The 18,273-nt window shown below is 41.4% G+C and overlaps 1 protein-coding gene across 1 annotated transcript; it reads left to right on the top strand.

The window, feature by feature from the left end:
* The first annotated feature begins 2,128 nt into the window (after positions 1–2,128).
* HTR1E (5-hydroxytryptamine receptor 1E) lies at positions 2,129–3,632 on the top strand. The gene has a single exon (XM_006200314.3). The coding sequence runs from the start codon at positions 2,313–2,315 to the stop codon at positions 3,408–3,410; it is 1,098 nt and encodes a 365-aa protein (XP_006200376.2). The 5' UTR covers positions 2,129–2,312; the 3' UTR covers positions 3,411–3,632.
* Positions 3,633–18,273: the final 14,641 nt, after the last annotated feature.

Here is an 18,273-nt window from a genome sequence, read left to right on the forward strand (position 1 = left end):
TAGCTAAAGGCAGGAATTTAGGAATCAGGCATACATCCCACTGTCCAGAAAGGTATAGTCTGCTGGGGGAGGAATAAAAAATACCTATAAAATAAGGAACAAAACAGTGTCACAATTGACAGTTTGGAGTTATGGGAGCTCAGATAAACAGAGCAGCTTTTAAAAGCTCTATGAAGTTGAATTGGTTCTGATTTTTTTTACTGCACCCTTTTAAAATTAATGTATTGCCCAATTGCTTCTATTGTCAAATTGAAATTTCTGAAGTTTTCTGTCCCTTGTTCATGCTTGTCTCTATGCTCCCAATCTTACAATCAGAGTGGAAAAGCCTTTTTATTGAGAACTACTCTATCCCTCAAACCTCAAGAACCCAAGAAAAACATAGCTAAGGGTTAACATTTGGAGAAAAAAATTACATCATTTTATTAAAGAGAAAGGTGTCAAAATGGAGAAACAAACACTTGGGACACAGGGAGAAATGCAGAGAGGCTGCCCCAAGCAGCTAGTAGACGCAACAGCTGGGATATGAATGCAGCTTTGTCTGATTCTAGAGCCCAGACTCTTTCAATTTAACAGCCTGGTCTCAAATAAAAATGCATATTTAAACTGATTTAAAAAGGAGGGAAATGTACCAGTGGAGAAAATATTCAATTTACAAGAAAGAGGAAATTGTTGGTGAAGAAAATCCCCTGGAAGAACTAAAGAAACACAAGACTTTCAAAAGTAGGTACATCCACAGAAACACTGTAAAAATATAATGGAGACCGAAAGGCAGAACCATGCTCACTTAACTGCAGGAAGATGCAGACTATCTTAAAAACAACTGCCCTATTTTTGGTCGTTAGTGAAATCATCATTACTGTCTTTTATTTTCTATATCCATTTCCCTTCTTCTTGGCTTTTGTCCTATGAACAGGAAATATGAAATTTAGAGCTAGATCTCACCCAGGCTGGAGATCTTGATTCCTGCTCCCTGCCTTCCAGACCCCACTTCATCCCAAGACCCCACCCACCTTCACTCCCGTTTCACACGTCTTGCGTGCTCTTGCCCTCATCCTTTGCTAAATCATTATGTCCATTGGGCCAAATCCACATCAGTCTATGTCCCTTCTGAAAATTGCTGAAACACCTGTTTTTCTTTGACGTTTTCCTGAACCTGATGCCATAGAGTCAAATCAGAGGATTTGATCCGTGGTGTAACCAGCTGTCATTAGCTGTGAATGTTCCTATGCAGATTTTGATTGAGTTGTTCTCATGAATATACATTTATTTTTTACTTTACTTTTTAAAAATTCCTTACAGCTGTGCATTCGATAAATGTCACTGATTGTCTCACTGACTTCTCAGCTTAATCACAGCTACCCAGTATACAGATGATGACGATAGACAGATAGATAGACACATAGATAGATAGACAGACACATAGATAGATAGACAGACAGACAGACACAAACATACACACCCACACACACAGAGGACACAAATGCTAACCAAAACTAAATACATTTTTTTAATGTAGAGATCTTTGAGATTGTTAATAAGGTTGTTTCACAGTAAATTTACTGTATTCCTCTGAGAATAATTTGCCATAAACATCAAAGTAACGTTATATGCTTTTCTTCTCTCCTTTCTCCAAAGAAATGCACAGTGGGATATGTGAAGTGTCAGAAATAATTAGACAAAATTGCAGAATCCCATTGTGACACTAAAAATATCTCAAGTTGAATATTTGCTGTGAAACTTTAAAATCTGATTTGAAGGCTGCTTATTACAAACAATGTAATTTTTTCTTTAATGTAATGGCCTCAGAATTTTGAAAGCATGATATTATGTGAATATATGTTTCCAAGTGTAAAAAGCCTTATAAGTATAAATAAGAGAGTACTTTGGGTGGCAAGACACACTTAAAATTTGGTAATGTCTTCCTCAGAAAGAACTTGGGAACTTAACTTTTTTTTTAAAAGTAGCATTTGAAGAATAATGTAAAGATGAAGTTTAGACTCAGAGATGAGAAATAAAATTATATCAAAAAGATGTAAAGAATGTATGAAAACCAAAATATTGTCATGTGTTCCAGGTAAAAGAATACAGCTTTTTCATTCCTTAACCAGTAGCATACTGTTTTCCAGAAATCCTCCATTCAGAAGAAATGCTGTGTTGCTTCCCTTTACCCACACAAAATGGAACCCAACAGACTACGTAACTGAAGAAATTACAGCCTCCTTACAAATGAGAGACATTCAAGTCTACGTAGTTTCCAGCTGAGTGAATATACCCAACAGCTTCTTCACAGTGTAGATTAGAACGAGGGAAAAATGAACATCACTAACTGTACCACAGAAGCCAGTGTGGCTGGCAGACCCAAGACCATCACTGAGAAGATGCTCATTTCCATGACTCTAGTGATCATCACCACCCTGACCATGCTGCTAAACTCCGCCGTGATCATGGCCATCTGTACCACCAAGAAGCTCCACCAGCCTGCCAACTACCTGATCTGTTCTCTGGCCGTGACGGACCTCCTGGTGGCCGTGCTCGTCATGCCCCTGAGCATCATGTACATTGTCATGGACAGCTGGAAGCTAGGGTACTTCACCTGCGAGGTATGGCTCAGCGTGGACATGACCTGCTGCACCTGCTCCATCCTTCATCTCTGTGTGATTGCCCTAGACAGGTACTGGGCCATCACCAACGCCATTGAGTATGCCAGGAAGAGAACCGCCAAGAGGGCTGTACTGATGATCCTCACCGTCTGGACCATCTCCATCTTCATCTCCATGCCTCCTCTGTTCTGGAGGAGCCACCGCCGGCTCAGCCCGCGCCATAGTCAGTGCACCATCCAGCACGATCACGTCATCTACACCATTTACTCCACATTTGGGGCATTCTATATCCCCTTGACTTTGATACTGATTCTCTATTACCGGATTTACCACGCAGCCAAGAGCCTTTACCAGAAAAGAGGCTCAAGCCGGCACTTAAGCAACAGAAGCACGGATAGCCAAAATTCATTCGCCAGCTGTAAACTGACACAGACTTTCTGTGTGTCTGACTTCTCCACGTCGGACCCTACCACAGAGTTTGAAAAGATCCACACCTCCATCAGGATCCCTCCCTTTGACAATGACCTAGATCACCCGGGAGAGCGCCAGCAAATCTCGAGTACCAGGGAGCGCAAGGCAGCGCGCATCCTGGGGCTGATCTTGGGTGCGTTCATCCTGTCCTGGCTACCGTTCTTCATCAAAGAGCTGATTGTAGGTCTGAGTATCTACACCGTGTCCTCTGAAGTGGCCGATTTTTTGACATGGCTTGGTTATGTTAATTCTCTGATCAACCCGCTGCTCTACACAAGTTTTAATGAAGACTTTAAGCTGGCTTTTAAAAAGCTTATCAGGTGCCGAGAACATACTTAGATGGTAAAAAGCCAGAAGGCATGACTTTTACCAGCCTCGTGAGTGCACAGGGATGAGGGGTGCAACTTACTAATCCTTGAACATAGTTGGTTCAGGAGAGGTTGTAAGTACGTGTGGTCTTGTTTTTTGTTTGTTTCTGTTTGAGGCTTGTTTGGTGTGCTGTTTTCTACCTCTGGTCTTATTTATGGTACATAATTTCAAATAAACACTATCCTACAAAAAACAGAAATTTCATAGAAGTAATAAGGTAAAATAGTACAAACTTTTTAAAATTTTTTTAGCTATTTCTGTTAATCCTGCAATTAAAGAATGCCAAAATAAATTTTCACTTGGAGAATTTCTTATTACTTATAAATCAAATATCTGATAACTTGCCCTTGTGTGTGGCATTAATTCTGAGGTTATAGTTCCAAATGCTTACAAATGCCAGTGGGAATTGCCTGACTACATAAAATATTTTTTTATAAGTGATATGCTGTCATCTACTGCTTGCAGACCTGAGCTAAAGTCATTTACTATGATTACATAGCCCACTCCTTTCAGGCTCAGAGAGTACAGCTCGTATGTCCTTTTTGGTTCACGATTAAATAAGCATCCTCATTCTCTAAAAAGAACCTAGAATGAATGTACTGTCACTTTGCTAGGCCTTTGACTATGAATGTGAAACATAAGAAAATAATGTTATAAAGTAGTCATCAAAATTGGTCAGTTTGTTGCTATATTACCTGACAGACACATTGGGTCTCCTCCATTGCTGAAAAGTGTTCCAACTAAGTCTCGAATACCCTCTCCCACTCTAGCACGATCAAGGACAGAATACATGTCAAATTTGCAGAACTTTTAAAGCAGCTTCATGGGATGCAGTGATCGAATGAGGGAATGTATGACCTGAAGAACTTTGTTGGAGAATGTTACTCATTAAATTACCAACTACTGCATTTGGGGAAAAAATTAAATGAAAATTGAAAATCTATGTTTACAGCAAAGGCCACCCACTAGGAAATGAGTATGAAATTGTGTCTCCTGGAATCTCTGTGGCCTCCCAGTCAGACTGCAGCCTAGGGCCAGGAGGCTGCAGGCAGGAACCAAGGCCACACAGTGCATGGCCTGACTCAGCCTCGCCCACCTGGAGTGACCCCCCTGGTCACATGGAAAAGCTTGCCACTAAGTCAGGTGTGATGACAGAAAGGACTGAAAGTGTGCAAGTTCTTGGACACTCCCAAGTGAGTGACTTTTCTAGACCTCTGCGTCTCACCTCTCATCCACAGCCTCCCCTATCTCTTCACTCCCCAGAGGTCAGGTCTCTTCTTTATTTTCTGAGAAGACATCGGTTTGCCCCCAGTTCCCCACCTACGTCCATATTTTAGCCCCTAATTCTATGCCCTCTCCTTTCTATAACCTTGCTCCTTTCCTCCATCTCTCTCTCCTTCCCTTTCTCTCTCCCTCCCACCATCCCTTCCTCTCCCCATTCTTCTTTAATCTCACCTATCAATTTGCTGAAGTCTCCTGGATCCTAGAACAAGCATCTTCCGGCCCTAATTCCTCCTCAAGCTCCTGCTCCATCTCTCTCCTCACTCTCGCACCTGAGTTTCCCAGATCATCAACCCAGTCCTGCGTCGACTCCTCACCTTCCACTGACTCTTCTCTCCTTTGTCAGTTGTGTGTGCCCCTTCCAGTTCCCTGAAAACACATCTCCCACAGGTCATTGGTGACTTGGCAATAGGCAGATCTAGTGGCCTTCCCTCTGTCCATATCTACTTACCCTCTCATCACTTAAAACCATCCCTTTCTTGTTCAAGCCCATGCCTTCCAGGAGACTTTCCTCTCCTGGTTTTCCAGCTGTCTTCTCGTTCTTTGCCTCCTTTTTTTTATCCCAGGGTTAATCCTCAGCTCTCACCTCCTTTGTCTTCATACTTTATCCCGACCTCCAACATTTCCACAGTTTCATGTCTGAGGCTCTAAAATGTGTGTCTATAATTCTGCTCTCTCTCTTTCTCAAACCCCAGACCCAAGAATTATGTCTGGTAAACAGCTCCCTACAAATACTCTGTCGGTGCCTCAAACATAACCTTTCTAAAATGAATTCATGGCTCATGATCATTTTCTCACACTCAAACCTTCTCCATTTCCACCTCCTCAGTCTCAGAGAACAGGATTAGCATGCATTTTCTCACTCACGTTAGGTAAATGAGATTCTCTCTCTTTATGGCTTGTCTCTCACATCCAGATAGTAATAAAGTCTTATCCATTTACCTCTATAGAACTTGTTAGAAAGCAAAGTCTAGGGCCCCAATGAAGACCTACCGAATCAGAAACTGAGGTGGGGGTGGCAGGGCATCACTCTCTGTCCTACCAAGCCCCGCAGGAGATTCTGGTGCATGCTCAAGTTTGAGACTCACTCTCCTAGAATGTATTATGATTTTTCATTGCAGTGCTCAAAACCCCCTACTATTTTCCCATCAACATACAATAAATTAAATCCCTAAATATAACATTCAAGGCTCCTTCCCTATGTGGCTTCCAACTACCTTCCAGAGTTATGTCTCACCACTTCTTCTCACCCACCTCACATTCCAGAGAAGTCTGGATATTTCCTATGTTTACTGAGCCCCCCTAACATTTGTCCCCACTGCTTCAGAAACCTGACCCCATGGCTCCCCATCTTTCTTCCCTTAATCCTTCATCATGGAGTTCAAGTGCAATCTCTTCGGTAAAGTCTTCCTGAGACCCTCTTTCCTTCTCTGTCACTAGGGACATCCTCTCCCCCAGTTCTAAGCTCCCACAGAACCTCATTTAAATCTCTATTATTATAGGCATCCTATCCTGTAGTGCATTCGTTTGTGTATTTCTGCTGTCGCCCTAGTAGAGTGTGAGCTCCTTGAGGGCAGGAACTATGTCTGTTTCATCTCTGTATCCCTAGGGGCTCCTACAGTGTTTTACACACAAGAGGCACTCAATAAATGTCTGCTAAAGTGAATGAAATGATGTCCCCAGAAAAGAAATGTAAATGTGCAATCTTCTCTCCCTAAGAAGAGCAAACATTTAAAATCCCATGATATGATACGCAGTTCCTTTTTCTTTAAAATGTACCCTACCATTCCCAGCTGTGGTCAAAAAAAATGCTAGAAATGCTTCCACATGGAAAGAAAATGGATTTCTCATTGAATAGAAATGAATGTCTTTATTAGTCAGTATTCAGGCTAATAAGCTGCTCTCCAGGAAGTGACCCCAAATACAGTCGGTCAAACGTGTCTCTCCCATGACAGTCAAGAGGTAGGAGGGCCGCCCAGAGTGAGGAGGCTCTGCCCCACGACGTTATCCCAGGACTCAGGCTGCTTGCACTTGGTGGCTCAGCCATCCCCTCAAGGCTTGTCCTCACCTGCATGGCCAAAGCTGACTCACCATCACATCCATGTTCCAGTCCACAGACAGGAGGAGAAGGAAGTGGAGAGCGAGCAATCTCCCTTTAAAGAAGTCCTGTGGAAACTGCACACATCACTTCTCGTATTCCACTGGCAACAACTCGGTCACATGGACACACCGACTTGTGGAAGAGAATAGGAGAGTGACTCTCTAGTTGGGACACCATGTGCCTTGCTAAAAATGAGAACTATTTAATAAAAGGAAGAAGGAGAAAATGGATACAACGGGTCAATGAGCAGTCTCTCCCAAACAGGGGACACCGGTTTCTGTATGTGCAGGTCAAACATCCTGGAACAAGTCAAATGGCTGCCCAGCTAGTGGCGATCTCTGCACAACGATGTCCAGACTTCAATTACAGGTGATTGAACTGAGATGGTGCCTATGCTGAAAGTCTTATCATGACTGTAATACCTAGAATATCTAGAAACTATATGGGCAACCCACTTGCTTTCTCATCTCCCTCCATATGTCACTGTTGAAAATTCTTGGCAATTATAAGAGTTTTAACATTTTAAGAGTCCAAGTCAATAAAAAGCAAAAAGCAGATGCATAACTAATTTTCACTTACTCATTGTCACTACCTCATTTTCAATTTACTAGCTATATCCTAATGAAATGCATTTTCTCATGCCTACCTCAGACCTCAGCAAAGGAGAATCTGTATCTATTTCCTAAGATAAATCAAAGCTGTTGGAGAAAAAAAAATCTGTTGTTTGATTTACTCATCAAACTGATAATGCACCCTGAGATTTACCACTATTGCCCCTTTAAATTAAAGCTTGAATAAAGTAACAGTACCTTCTGATATGGTTGGTGTTTCTAGGGTAAACATTAGCAGATTAAAAGTAAACCCCAGGGGTGACATTTCAATCACCTCTGTTAACTAATAAATTAGGACTCCCTGGTTTGTGTACTTGGTGAAAAAGTCTTGGTACCTGTCAGTCCCTTGGAGACCTGGTAGATGCTTGGGTTAAACTGGTGTCAGTAAGAACCCCCAGTAGCGCTGCTACAGCTCTCTGCTTTGGATAACTGTAGAGGCCTCCCGCACTTCTGAACTTCAGTCTGCAAACTCAGTTGTAGTGCAACATCCTGCGACTGAGCTGGTTACCAGCCCACATTATTCTCGTTTCAACCACCACATTGGTCTTAGTCTACTAATGTATGTTTGCTGTGTTTGCTTTATTTTTAAGGCCTTCTATACACAACACCTTTTCATTATGGGTTGTATTTGCAAAACCACTGAAAACATTAGAAAAATTAGTGAATGGGAGTCTATGACAACAACAGAAATACAAATAGGTAACTTTTAAATTAAAAGCGCTGAGAAAATGACAACCATTGCATATGAGAATGGGATGAAGCCTTGTTCAGTTTACAAATGCCACCATAAGCAACATGTAAGCAGGCACTGTGTCTAAATTATCAACTATAATCAGCAGGAAACAAGGACAAGTGATTAATGAGATGGGAACATGTCTGAGTATCACATGGCAGTTCTAAAAGGCATTTGGGAATGTGTGTGGGCATGGTTAGTTACTTCAGTAGACAACACTAGTGGCATTTTGTGGTAGAAGGCAGGGAGGCTAAATCTTGCAATTTAAACAAAAAAGCCAGTCCCCCTCAATAAAGAATTGCCCCCCCCAAAATACCATTATTATCACTGTCTGCTGAAAAAACCAGGTATGTCAGCATCAATGTGGGACGCTCAGGAGCCTAATGTTAATTCAGGTGCTGGCTTGGGATATCTGAGAACTTATAGACCACGCATGGTGAAAGTGCTGCTTATGAGCTTTTATGGCAAGCCGTGGAGGATTTCAAAGGCTCAGGGCCAATTTGAATCTGCTCAATACCAAAGTGAGGACCAGGCCAACAAACAGAGACACCACATTGGCTGAAGAGTTCCCCATGACATTGGCGGAGATCATTAAGAAAAGGGACCCAATAAAATGTCTATCAGAAAAGAAGAGGTACTGATGTTGGAGAGGATTGACTCATATCCTTATCTGCTGGAAAGGCTTTTGAAGACAAATACAGCCCCACTTAAGTCACCTCAGACTTAGAATTAAAAGAGAATCTCAACATCAACCCCATCCAAAACTGGGCAGAAGACCTAAGCAAGCAATTCTCCACTGAAGACATATAGATGGCCAGTAGGCACATGAAGAAATGCTGAATATCGTTAATTATCAGAGAAATGAAAATCAAAACTACAATGACGTATCACCTCACACCAGTCAGAATGGCCATCATTAAAAAGTCCGCAAACAATAAATGCTGGAGAGGGTGTGGTGACGAGGGAACCCTCTTACTCTGTTGTGGTAGGAATGTAGTTTGGTGCAGCCATTATGGAAAAGAGTATGGAGATTCCTTTAAAAACTAAAAACAGAGTTACCATATGATCCAGCAATCCCACTCCTGGGCATATATGCAGAGGAAGCTCTAATTTGAAAAGATAAAAGCACCCCAATGTTCATAGCAGCATTATTTACAATAGCCAAGACATGGAAGCAACCTAAATGTCCATGGATCAAGAATATGTGGTACATTTATACAATGGAATACTACTCAGCCATAAAAATAATGAAATAATGCCATTTGCAGCAAAATGCATGGACCTGGAGATCATCAAGCTATGTAAAGTAAGCCAGAAAGAGAAAGACAAATATTATATGATATCACTTATACGTGGAATCTTAAAAAAAAAAAGGACACAAATGAACTTATTTACAAACCAGAAACTTACAGACATAGCAAGCAAACTTATGGTTACCAGAGGGGTAAGCGGTGGGAAGGGATAAATTGGGAGTTCAAGATTTGCAGATACTAACTAATATATATATTATATTATTAAAAAATATTATATATATAATAAACAAGTTTATACTGTATAGCACAGGGAACTCTATTCAATGTCTTGTAGTAACCTATAATGAAAAAGAATATGAAAATGAGTATATGTATGTATATGTATGACTGAACTACTATGCTGTACACCAGAAACTGACACAACATTGTAAACTGACTATACTTCAACAACAACAAAAAAAGAATGTCAGACACCTGTCAGGAGGAGGAAGCGATATAGCAAATGGTAGGAAGGAAGACACTGAATGTTCCTGGGACCCTTAAATTATCCAGGGGACCTCCTTTCTCCCCATAAACCTTAGAGAATACACAGCAGGTTTCAGCCTTGCCATAAATTTGAAATTATTCCCTTCAGAACAGAAGAGAATCACTCTGAGGGGAGAACCACTTCAGGAAAGCAATCTGTTGGCTCCCTGGAAGCTCCTAGCACCCAGCACAGAGAGTGATGCATGGTAGGATTCAGTTTATATGATTTATGTCTGTTGAACTTGATTGAAATGAACACATTCATTACAGAGTTCAAGAAATTTAAAAGCAGAACTATGTCTTTGGTAAGGATTGTACCTTCTTAGATGGAAATGGAATTGTCAACTATTTAACTTTTTAAAGAAAAGGAGGCATCAGGATCATGATGATATGTCAGAAACAGCAACGAGAGGAGCTGGAAAATAATTATCAACAGAGTCTCAGGTAATCAAAAATACTGATCGGCCATTTGCTATCAGTGTGGGTAGATCATGACAACTTTTCATCGAAAAAGAAAAAGAGGTATAACAGCAATGATACAAAGAAAGCAAGAATATAGCAACGGAAAGAGCAGAGGCCAGAAGATAATACTGGTGGTGGTTTGGGGTCCATAAACACCAAGTGAGCATCTGGCATGAGCCTGGCATCTACCTACGCACTGGGATCTCTGTAAGGGGAAAACAAAAGGGGGAAAAGGGCAGATAATCCAGGTGGAAAACTATGAGACCCTGATCTTAAGGGCAGATTTGCAGAAAGCTGATTATATTTATTTCCTATTCAGATAAAATAGAACTTTACAGAGAATTATAAGCATTGCCTTTGCTAAGAGGGTTGGGGAGAAATTAGGCAGAGGTGAGCATTCTGCACATCTGAGTCTTAGGGAAAATGAAGGTGCTGCCAAAAACCCTGAAGAATGAAGGAGAAAGGATGGTTCTTCAAAGAAAATGTCTAAACCACAGGGATACAAGAATTTAGGTGGTAGTATGGACATGTTTCTCTTGTTTGGATGGTATCAAACAGTCACACATCAAGGGATGAGCGGGAAAAACTAACTTATGAAGACTCCCAAAGGAATGGTGATGGAAACCGTTCTCAGAGGAAAAGTTAGACTTATAAACAATCCAACAATAAGCAGACCAATGACAATGACCCCAAGTGTTTCTGGTTCATGGTTAAGCACTCAGTAACGGATTGGCAAGTGAGTATATCAATTACTCAGTTAAGCAACCAAGGCTGAGTTGGAATTTGGATGACAAAGGCAAGTAACTTGGGTGTGTATGTGTATATATACATATATATATGTATATATATGTATAGTATTTATGTAAGTCAATGAAAATAAAGATGCTGATAAAATATTCATTCAGTGGTATGAAACAGTGATATAAAAAGGCTGAGACTGCAAGCTGAACCATCAGCCATCCTTTCTTCTAGCTGTACTTTGTAGGTCGGGGGGAAGAAGAGGTGTTTCATAGAGAAATAAAAACATCCTTATATAAATGGTGCTGACATAGACTATAAAACCTTTGAGGCAGGATGCAACTTCTTATCTGAAAACTTTACCTGACTACTTCTTATTCATCAGTTTCTAATGAAGAATTAAGGTCTAACTTCCCTTTCCAATCACACATACACCCCCTTAGAAACAACAACAGTGTCCTCCACCCCGGTGAGGAAAGCAAAGGTGTGTTTGATACAGGCAAGTGTCGTTGACTGAGTGGTTACAAGAGTCCAATTACAAATGCAAAGTCAGGTGTACCATGTACGGACATGTCATGTCCCCTATGACTGCTGAATACACTACAAACTGGAACAGGAGGATACAAGGATACCAGCCTTACCTGGACACCTGGGAGAAATCACCATCAGGTTTCCAAAATGTGTCTATACTGAAGAGGTCTTGTCTTAGAATCCCCACCTTGCCCACAAACTCCTAAATGATTACGAGACGTGGCACCGGCTGAAAAAAATCAACTCTAGGTGGTTTTTTAAGCAGAGTCCACCAGGTGGCACCATGCGACAACCCCTCCCCAATTGGCTGGGGCAGCGGACAGAGGCCCATGAACAGCTGGATCTATCGGCTGGCCCGGCACAAAAGCTCCCTCCAAACAGAAGGTGCTCAGTTGCAACGATGACATTCTTAACTCTCAGGAATTGGAATGGAAAAAAATATGAAGAGACCTTCCATCATCAATAGAAGCGGGATTGGAAAGAAAAGCGAAAGGAGGCTGAAACAAAAACAGCAGCCAACTCGTGCGGGTTTGAGGCAGAGCAGAAGAGTGAAGTTCATCTAATTCTTTCTGCCGAAGAACTGACAGTCACCTGTCTTCAAGAGCTGCCTCTCACAATCCCCAATAGCCTTCCGGTGCCCAAACAATGCTCCAAGTCCTGGAGGTTTAGCTGTAAAAATATTTCAGAGTATGCCAGAGACTCGTGTCTTTTAATAGCAGTTACCGTAATGGTCACCCCCCACCACCTGACTTAACCTGCACCGTTCTCTCTTCCAACCATGGGAGCCCCGAGCTCCTAGACAGGCCCATTGGGACAGTAAGTGCCATTGGACTAGGTTGAAGTCTTCTCTTTCCAGTAACCTTTCTAGGGTGAAAACATACAGTTTCCATGACTCCCTGATAACCTTCAGTTACCCTCATAAAACGAAATCTCTCCATTTAGTTTTTACTGCAAGGATTTCAAGTCTATCCATCATAGGTTGTTTTTGTTTTTGTTTTTGTTTTTTAATTTTTGTTGCTATTTGCCTTTTGTTTTGGTTCCTAGGATAAAGTGACCTACTCTTTGCCCAAGGAGCAAGTGATTTTGATTTCCTCAAATCTTAGCCTTGGGAGTGTTTGAAAGGACAAGGAAGGGGTCGGGGGAGAATGGGCAGAGAGATCAAAGTGCTGTCTTAGTTTGCTGGGGCTGCTACAACAACAACAAAGAATGCCATAGAAACAGCAGAAATGGTTGACTTAGAAATAGAAATTTATTTCTCACAGTTTTGGAGGCTGGAAGTCTGAGACCAGGGTGTCAGTACGGTCTGTTCTGATAAGGGCCCTCCTCTGAGTTACAGACTGCAGACTTTTCTCTAAATCGTCACCTGGCAGAGAGCAGATAGAGAGACAGGAAACAAGCTCTCTCATGACTCTTATAAGGGCACTAATCCCATTCATGAGGACTCCATCCACCCTCAGGACTTTATCTAATCCAAATTACTTTCCCAAAGCCCCACCTCCCAATATGTTGTGCAAAAGAGGGTTTTGATATGAATTTGGGCAAGATGCGATATTCAGTCCATGACAGGTACTAACAGGTATCTTTAAAGGTTTTGTGGACCAGGCTTCACTGATTCCACTTGCATCTTCCCAGGGTGTTTTGAGGATTTGGGGGAGCAGTGGCATGCCATTAACGACCACTATGTACTCAGCCAGGCTTAACTCAGTCACAACCACTCAGTCACAACCATCCAAGGGGACAGAATCACTTTCTTTCAACTTAAAAAATGCTGAATGGCTGAATATACTCCAGCAAATGGGCATATTTCCAGTGAGATGAGCCCTTTCTTAATAAAAATAACCAGGAGAAATTAATAAAGTCCAGCAAGGTTAGGAAGGGATTTAGTATACAAAACATTCAATTAACAAACATTTATTAACATCTGTGTATCAGGCTTTGCAACACATTGTGTTGCAAATGAGACACAGCCCAGCCCTTAAGGAAAATATGGTCTATTGGAAGAGAAAGTGAAGTAAACAAGTCAGTGAATGCCATAGAGTGTGATACATTGCGTAACAGCGATATGTATGCTGAGGTATGTGAGCACAGGAGAATAAACAGTTCTGTGGGAGACATGGGAGGGGAGCCTTCCCTGAAAAGTTGAGCTGGAACATAATATAAGAGTTCACTAGGCAGGGAGGGTATAGCTCAGTGGTAGAGCACATGCTTAGCATGCACAATGTCCTGGGTTTGATCCCCAGTGCCTCCATTAAAAATAATAATAAATAAGTAACCCTAATTACCAACACTCCCCAAAATAAATAAAATTAAATAGTTGCTTAAATAAAACTATAAATTTAAAAAAAAGAGTTCATTAGACTGACAATTTATTCAGAGAAACAGCATGAACAAAAGTGTGGAGATGCCAAGATCCAAATGACAAGTGGCGCATAATGGTCAGCGTGCGGCTCAGAAAGGAGAGGGACAAGAGAGGAGGCTGGCCGGGCAGCCAGGTCCATGAGGGGCCTCCAGTGCCTCACTTAAGGACACTGGGTATTTTTCTGCAAACAGCAGGAAATTGCCCGAGGATTTTAACCAAAGGAGAACATGACCGGACATGCAGTTTCCAAAGCATCTTTGAATGAAAGGGGGGTGGAAGAATGAAGACTAGGTAAACAGGTATCGGAATAAGCCAGAGAGGGGTAAGGGTGAGTCTGTACCAAAAAAGAAAATTAAGAGAGGGGAAAGACAAGGTGGGGAGATTTTCGATCTCAGAGATAAAACTGGAGGACAGGCAAATCTGTAGATTTAATTGGAATATGATCTTTTAAATTGAAAGAGAGCAAAGTTTCAGACTGCCAAGGGGCAGATCATCGATCTCCCAATTTGAGGATAAAGTAGTAGGGGACAGCAAGAGCCCTCTCCTTTGCCAAACAGACCAGTCCTTTTCCCACTCTGGAGATGTCTACCCTCGCTTAATCACAGGCAACTGGGCAGAAAATCTCTTCTAGGAACTAACAATAGGATCAGAGGTGTTAATTACACACCTCATTTGTCTGCACTGTTGGCACTACTCTTTCATTGAGTCCTGCTAAACACACTGGTTACTTAACAACTGGGTTAAGCAAACAACCCCTACTCCGCAGATTTCCATTCATTTATCATTCAACAAACATTTACTGAGCACCTACTGTCTGCCAAGAACCATGCTAGGTTCTAGATAGCCAATGGTGCACTCGACAATATAGATTCCTTCCCTAACTGAGATTTTAGCCTAATGGAAGAGGGAGAGAATTTAAGTAGCATTTTCAGTACAGCGTGTTAAAATGCAGTAAAGGGCCACATTTCTCGTACTTCTTATTTGGTAGGTCAGGAGTGAGACCTGAGAGTGCGCATTGCTAACAAGTTCCCTGGCGATGCTGACGTCGCTGGTCTAGGGACCACGCGCTGCATGACACAGAATCACGTAACTCAGTCTAGATCACTCTCATCCAAAACCATCTGAAGAGAAATCGGCAAGAGGAGGAAATCTCCTGCATTTCATAACCTGAACAGTGGCAATAAATAGCAGAAAAAGAAATAAGCATAATACAAGCGTCTTTGCAGGACTCTGAAGAGAATGAAGCAGAAAATCTGAGCTCATCTTTGAGCAGGCTGGAACAGAAAGACGGTGGGGATGGGTCTCCACACTGAGGACCTCAAGCACATGTGGAAGCAGAGCCTTGAAAGTTTAGAGAACAAGGGCCAGGACAGAGCACTCACCTCGTCTCTCAGGATCTCATTTTTTTTGCCCACGGCACAGTGTAGAGGGATCAGATGACCCCAAATTAAGTTATACCAGCACTTTTAAAATTATTTTCTGCGTGTAGTTATGCTGAAGTTAACTGTTCAACCAACAAATGTACTTTATAAACTTGGGCTCATGTCTTTTCAGCTAATCCATTGGTTGTCCTAATAAAATCTCTAGATCTTAAAAATCGTCTTCAGGCAACATTAAAGAAAGGACGTGAGCAAGTATTTAACTAATCTGGGTCCTGAGACTATGTAAGCCATTGGGCACTTTGTCTTTTTTAAGGAAATGAAAAGGTCAAGAGAAATGGGAAGGAAATGGGAAAAGGCAGACAAATGCTCTGTTAATTGAGTCAGCCTCCTTCCCACCTGTCTGCATTGGACAACGTAAACCCGGCATCCGACAGATGCAACAGCAAGATGCAGAAACATAAAGCAGACCATAAGGAGACATCAAGAAAAGATGCTTTCCTAAGGAAATGCTTTGTACTTTGCATTTTAATACAGTATGAAGAATCTACAACGTGTGATTAAGTTCCAAGATTTACACCTATTCTATTAACAGAAGATATTTAAATGTGTACCCAAGTCAGCATCCTGAGAAATGGCTCACCTGGCTCCCAGAGCTCCACCAGATCCTATTCTGTGAGTTTGGTACCCTCCAGGAAGCTGGAATTCCCAGCCCTGTGTATCCTATAAGCCCCAGGTGATTATGTACATCATATTTCCTCACTGGGAGGACTGGCCCTACACTGTCAAGAAAAGCCAAGAATTTTAGTTTTACACTCCTTTGCTTTTGTTATATTGGTAACCAAAAAGGATACATACACACATACACACACACACCAATCCTATCTTACAGGATACTTCTGAAGATAAAACTTAAACACCCTTAGACTCTGGGTCTTTCCTACACTTGCTCCTGGTTCTGTTCCTTGGCTGGCCCGCAGTGAAGGAGTCAGGTAAGGGAAGTTTGTTTTCTGTGTTCCTTCACTCCTTTGATAAGCATCAGACGCCAAGGTCCTCCTGCTGCTCCCAGCTGCCCACAGACCTTCCCTGAGGCCAACCATTTTATTTCTCTGTGCTTCTGGAAACTCCTTCAATAGCTTGGAGAATTTCCCACTGAATTCATTTCATGTGGCTCCAGGGAGGATTTCAACTACAGCAAGCACCTTAACACCGCTCCCAGAGAGGAGTAGGCACGTGACCAAGGCCTGGCCAAAGTCCTTCCTTGGGATTTATGCATGGTCCCTGGGCATTGTAAAAATACGAACACAATGACCATATTCTCTGCTATCTGAAGGAGCCTGAGTTAGCGAGACCAACCCAAGAGGTAAGATGAAATGAGAGTTGGAGATGAGGGGAAAGCTGTAAGTGTTTTTGCTAATGGGAAATTAGAACAGCTAAGTCCTTCCACCTCTAAAAGCTTATGATTTGCAAATATATCCATAAGGAATTACAATTTAACAGATTACTCCTCTCAAGTAACATCAGGTGAGTTAGGACTTACCCTGGTAGACTGAAAAGAATATTGAATGTGGAGGAAGACAACCTAGATTTAAATTTCCACTCCAAAATTATTCGTGACATTGGGAAAAGCTGTTTAGTCTCTCTGATCCTCACTTTCTTCATCCATCAAAATAGGGTGAAAATATTTACTTGCCAGGTTGTTGTGAGACCAAGAGAGAGAGATTGGAGGGAACAGAAGGTGAAATCAGAAAACTGTATAAGATAACTCAATGCAACAGGGTTTTATTTTGATAAATAATGCTAAGAAATCAGACACAGTGTCCAGAAACTGCAGGACACTGTCAATCCGAGTTCTGGTTTGGTCAAGGGAGACCTCCAGTGGCTGATAGGCAGAATGCCTCTAAATTCTGTTGGCAGTGGTGTTCCCAAAAGACAAGTAAAGACTCACTGTCACATCTTGTTACTGCGTAGCTAGAAAAGACCTTGGAGAGCATCTTCTCAATCTTCCACATTAAAAGCCTAGGAGGCTGTAGATACATATTTCGAAAGTTAGAAATCATATGACTTTTAAATATTTAACACTTTATATTTTCCCTAAGACTATCAAAATTCAACAATTTTTGTTTCAACATGAGAGCTACTCTTACTTTCAAAGTGTGTAACTAAGGCATGTCTCTAGTGACTGAGACCCGGGATTCTCATTCAGTCATGTAGTCATGATGTTGTCAACACATTTGCATCAGGGAATTACTTTAGTACAGATGCTTTGGCTGAAATTGTCCTGCAATTAAAACTGCAATATTTTTGTCTTTTCAAGACCTGTACTTGTGACAATTCCTTGATACCTTCTACTGGCCATCATGTTAGTATCCAATATACAATATGAATTATTTCTGCAAGGCCTACTCATCTACTCCATAATATGCCTCAACATTAGAAAAGCTGACTCTGGGGATAAAATTAGTTTTCTGAAAAAAGGAATATACAAATTATAAGTACACATCCAAAAAAAATGTAGGCAATGAAATAAACCCAAAATTCATTACTGGAGTAAGTTTTTGGAACATTAAACAATTATAACATCAACTAGCGTCATCTGATATTTGATCTGGGCTGTAAATTTTGTTCTCAATGTAAAATTTTCCAACTGCACCAAATTCTATAAGGATGGCCTACTGAATGATTTATGATGGAATTTGACACAGAAAAACAGAGTTGCTAAAATTAAATCATCAAATGTTGAAAGATGCCAGGTTCAGAAGTGCAGGCAACAGAAAAACGTGAGTGAATGCCGTATCCACTCAAATAGCCTTTAGATTAAAATAAACTGAACTAAAATATATTCCTGGCTCCCATATGG

Source organism: Vicugna pacos, chromosome 8 (genome assembly GCF_048564905.1).
Source record: "Vicugna pacos chromosome 8, VicPac4, whole genome shotgun sequence".
NCBI classification, from domain to species: Eukaryota; Metazoa; Chordata; class Mammalia; order Artiodactyla; family Camelidae; genus Vicugna; species Vicugna pacos.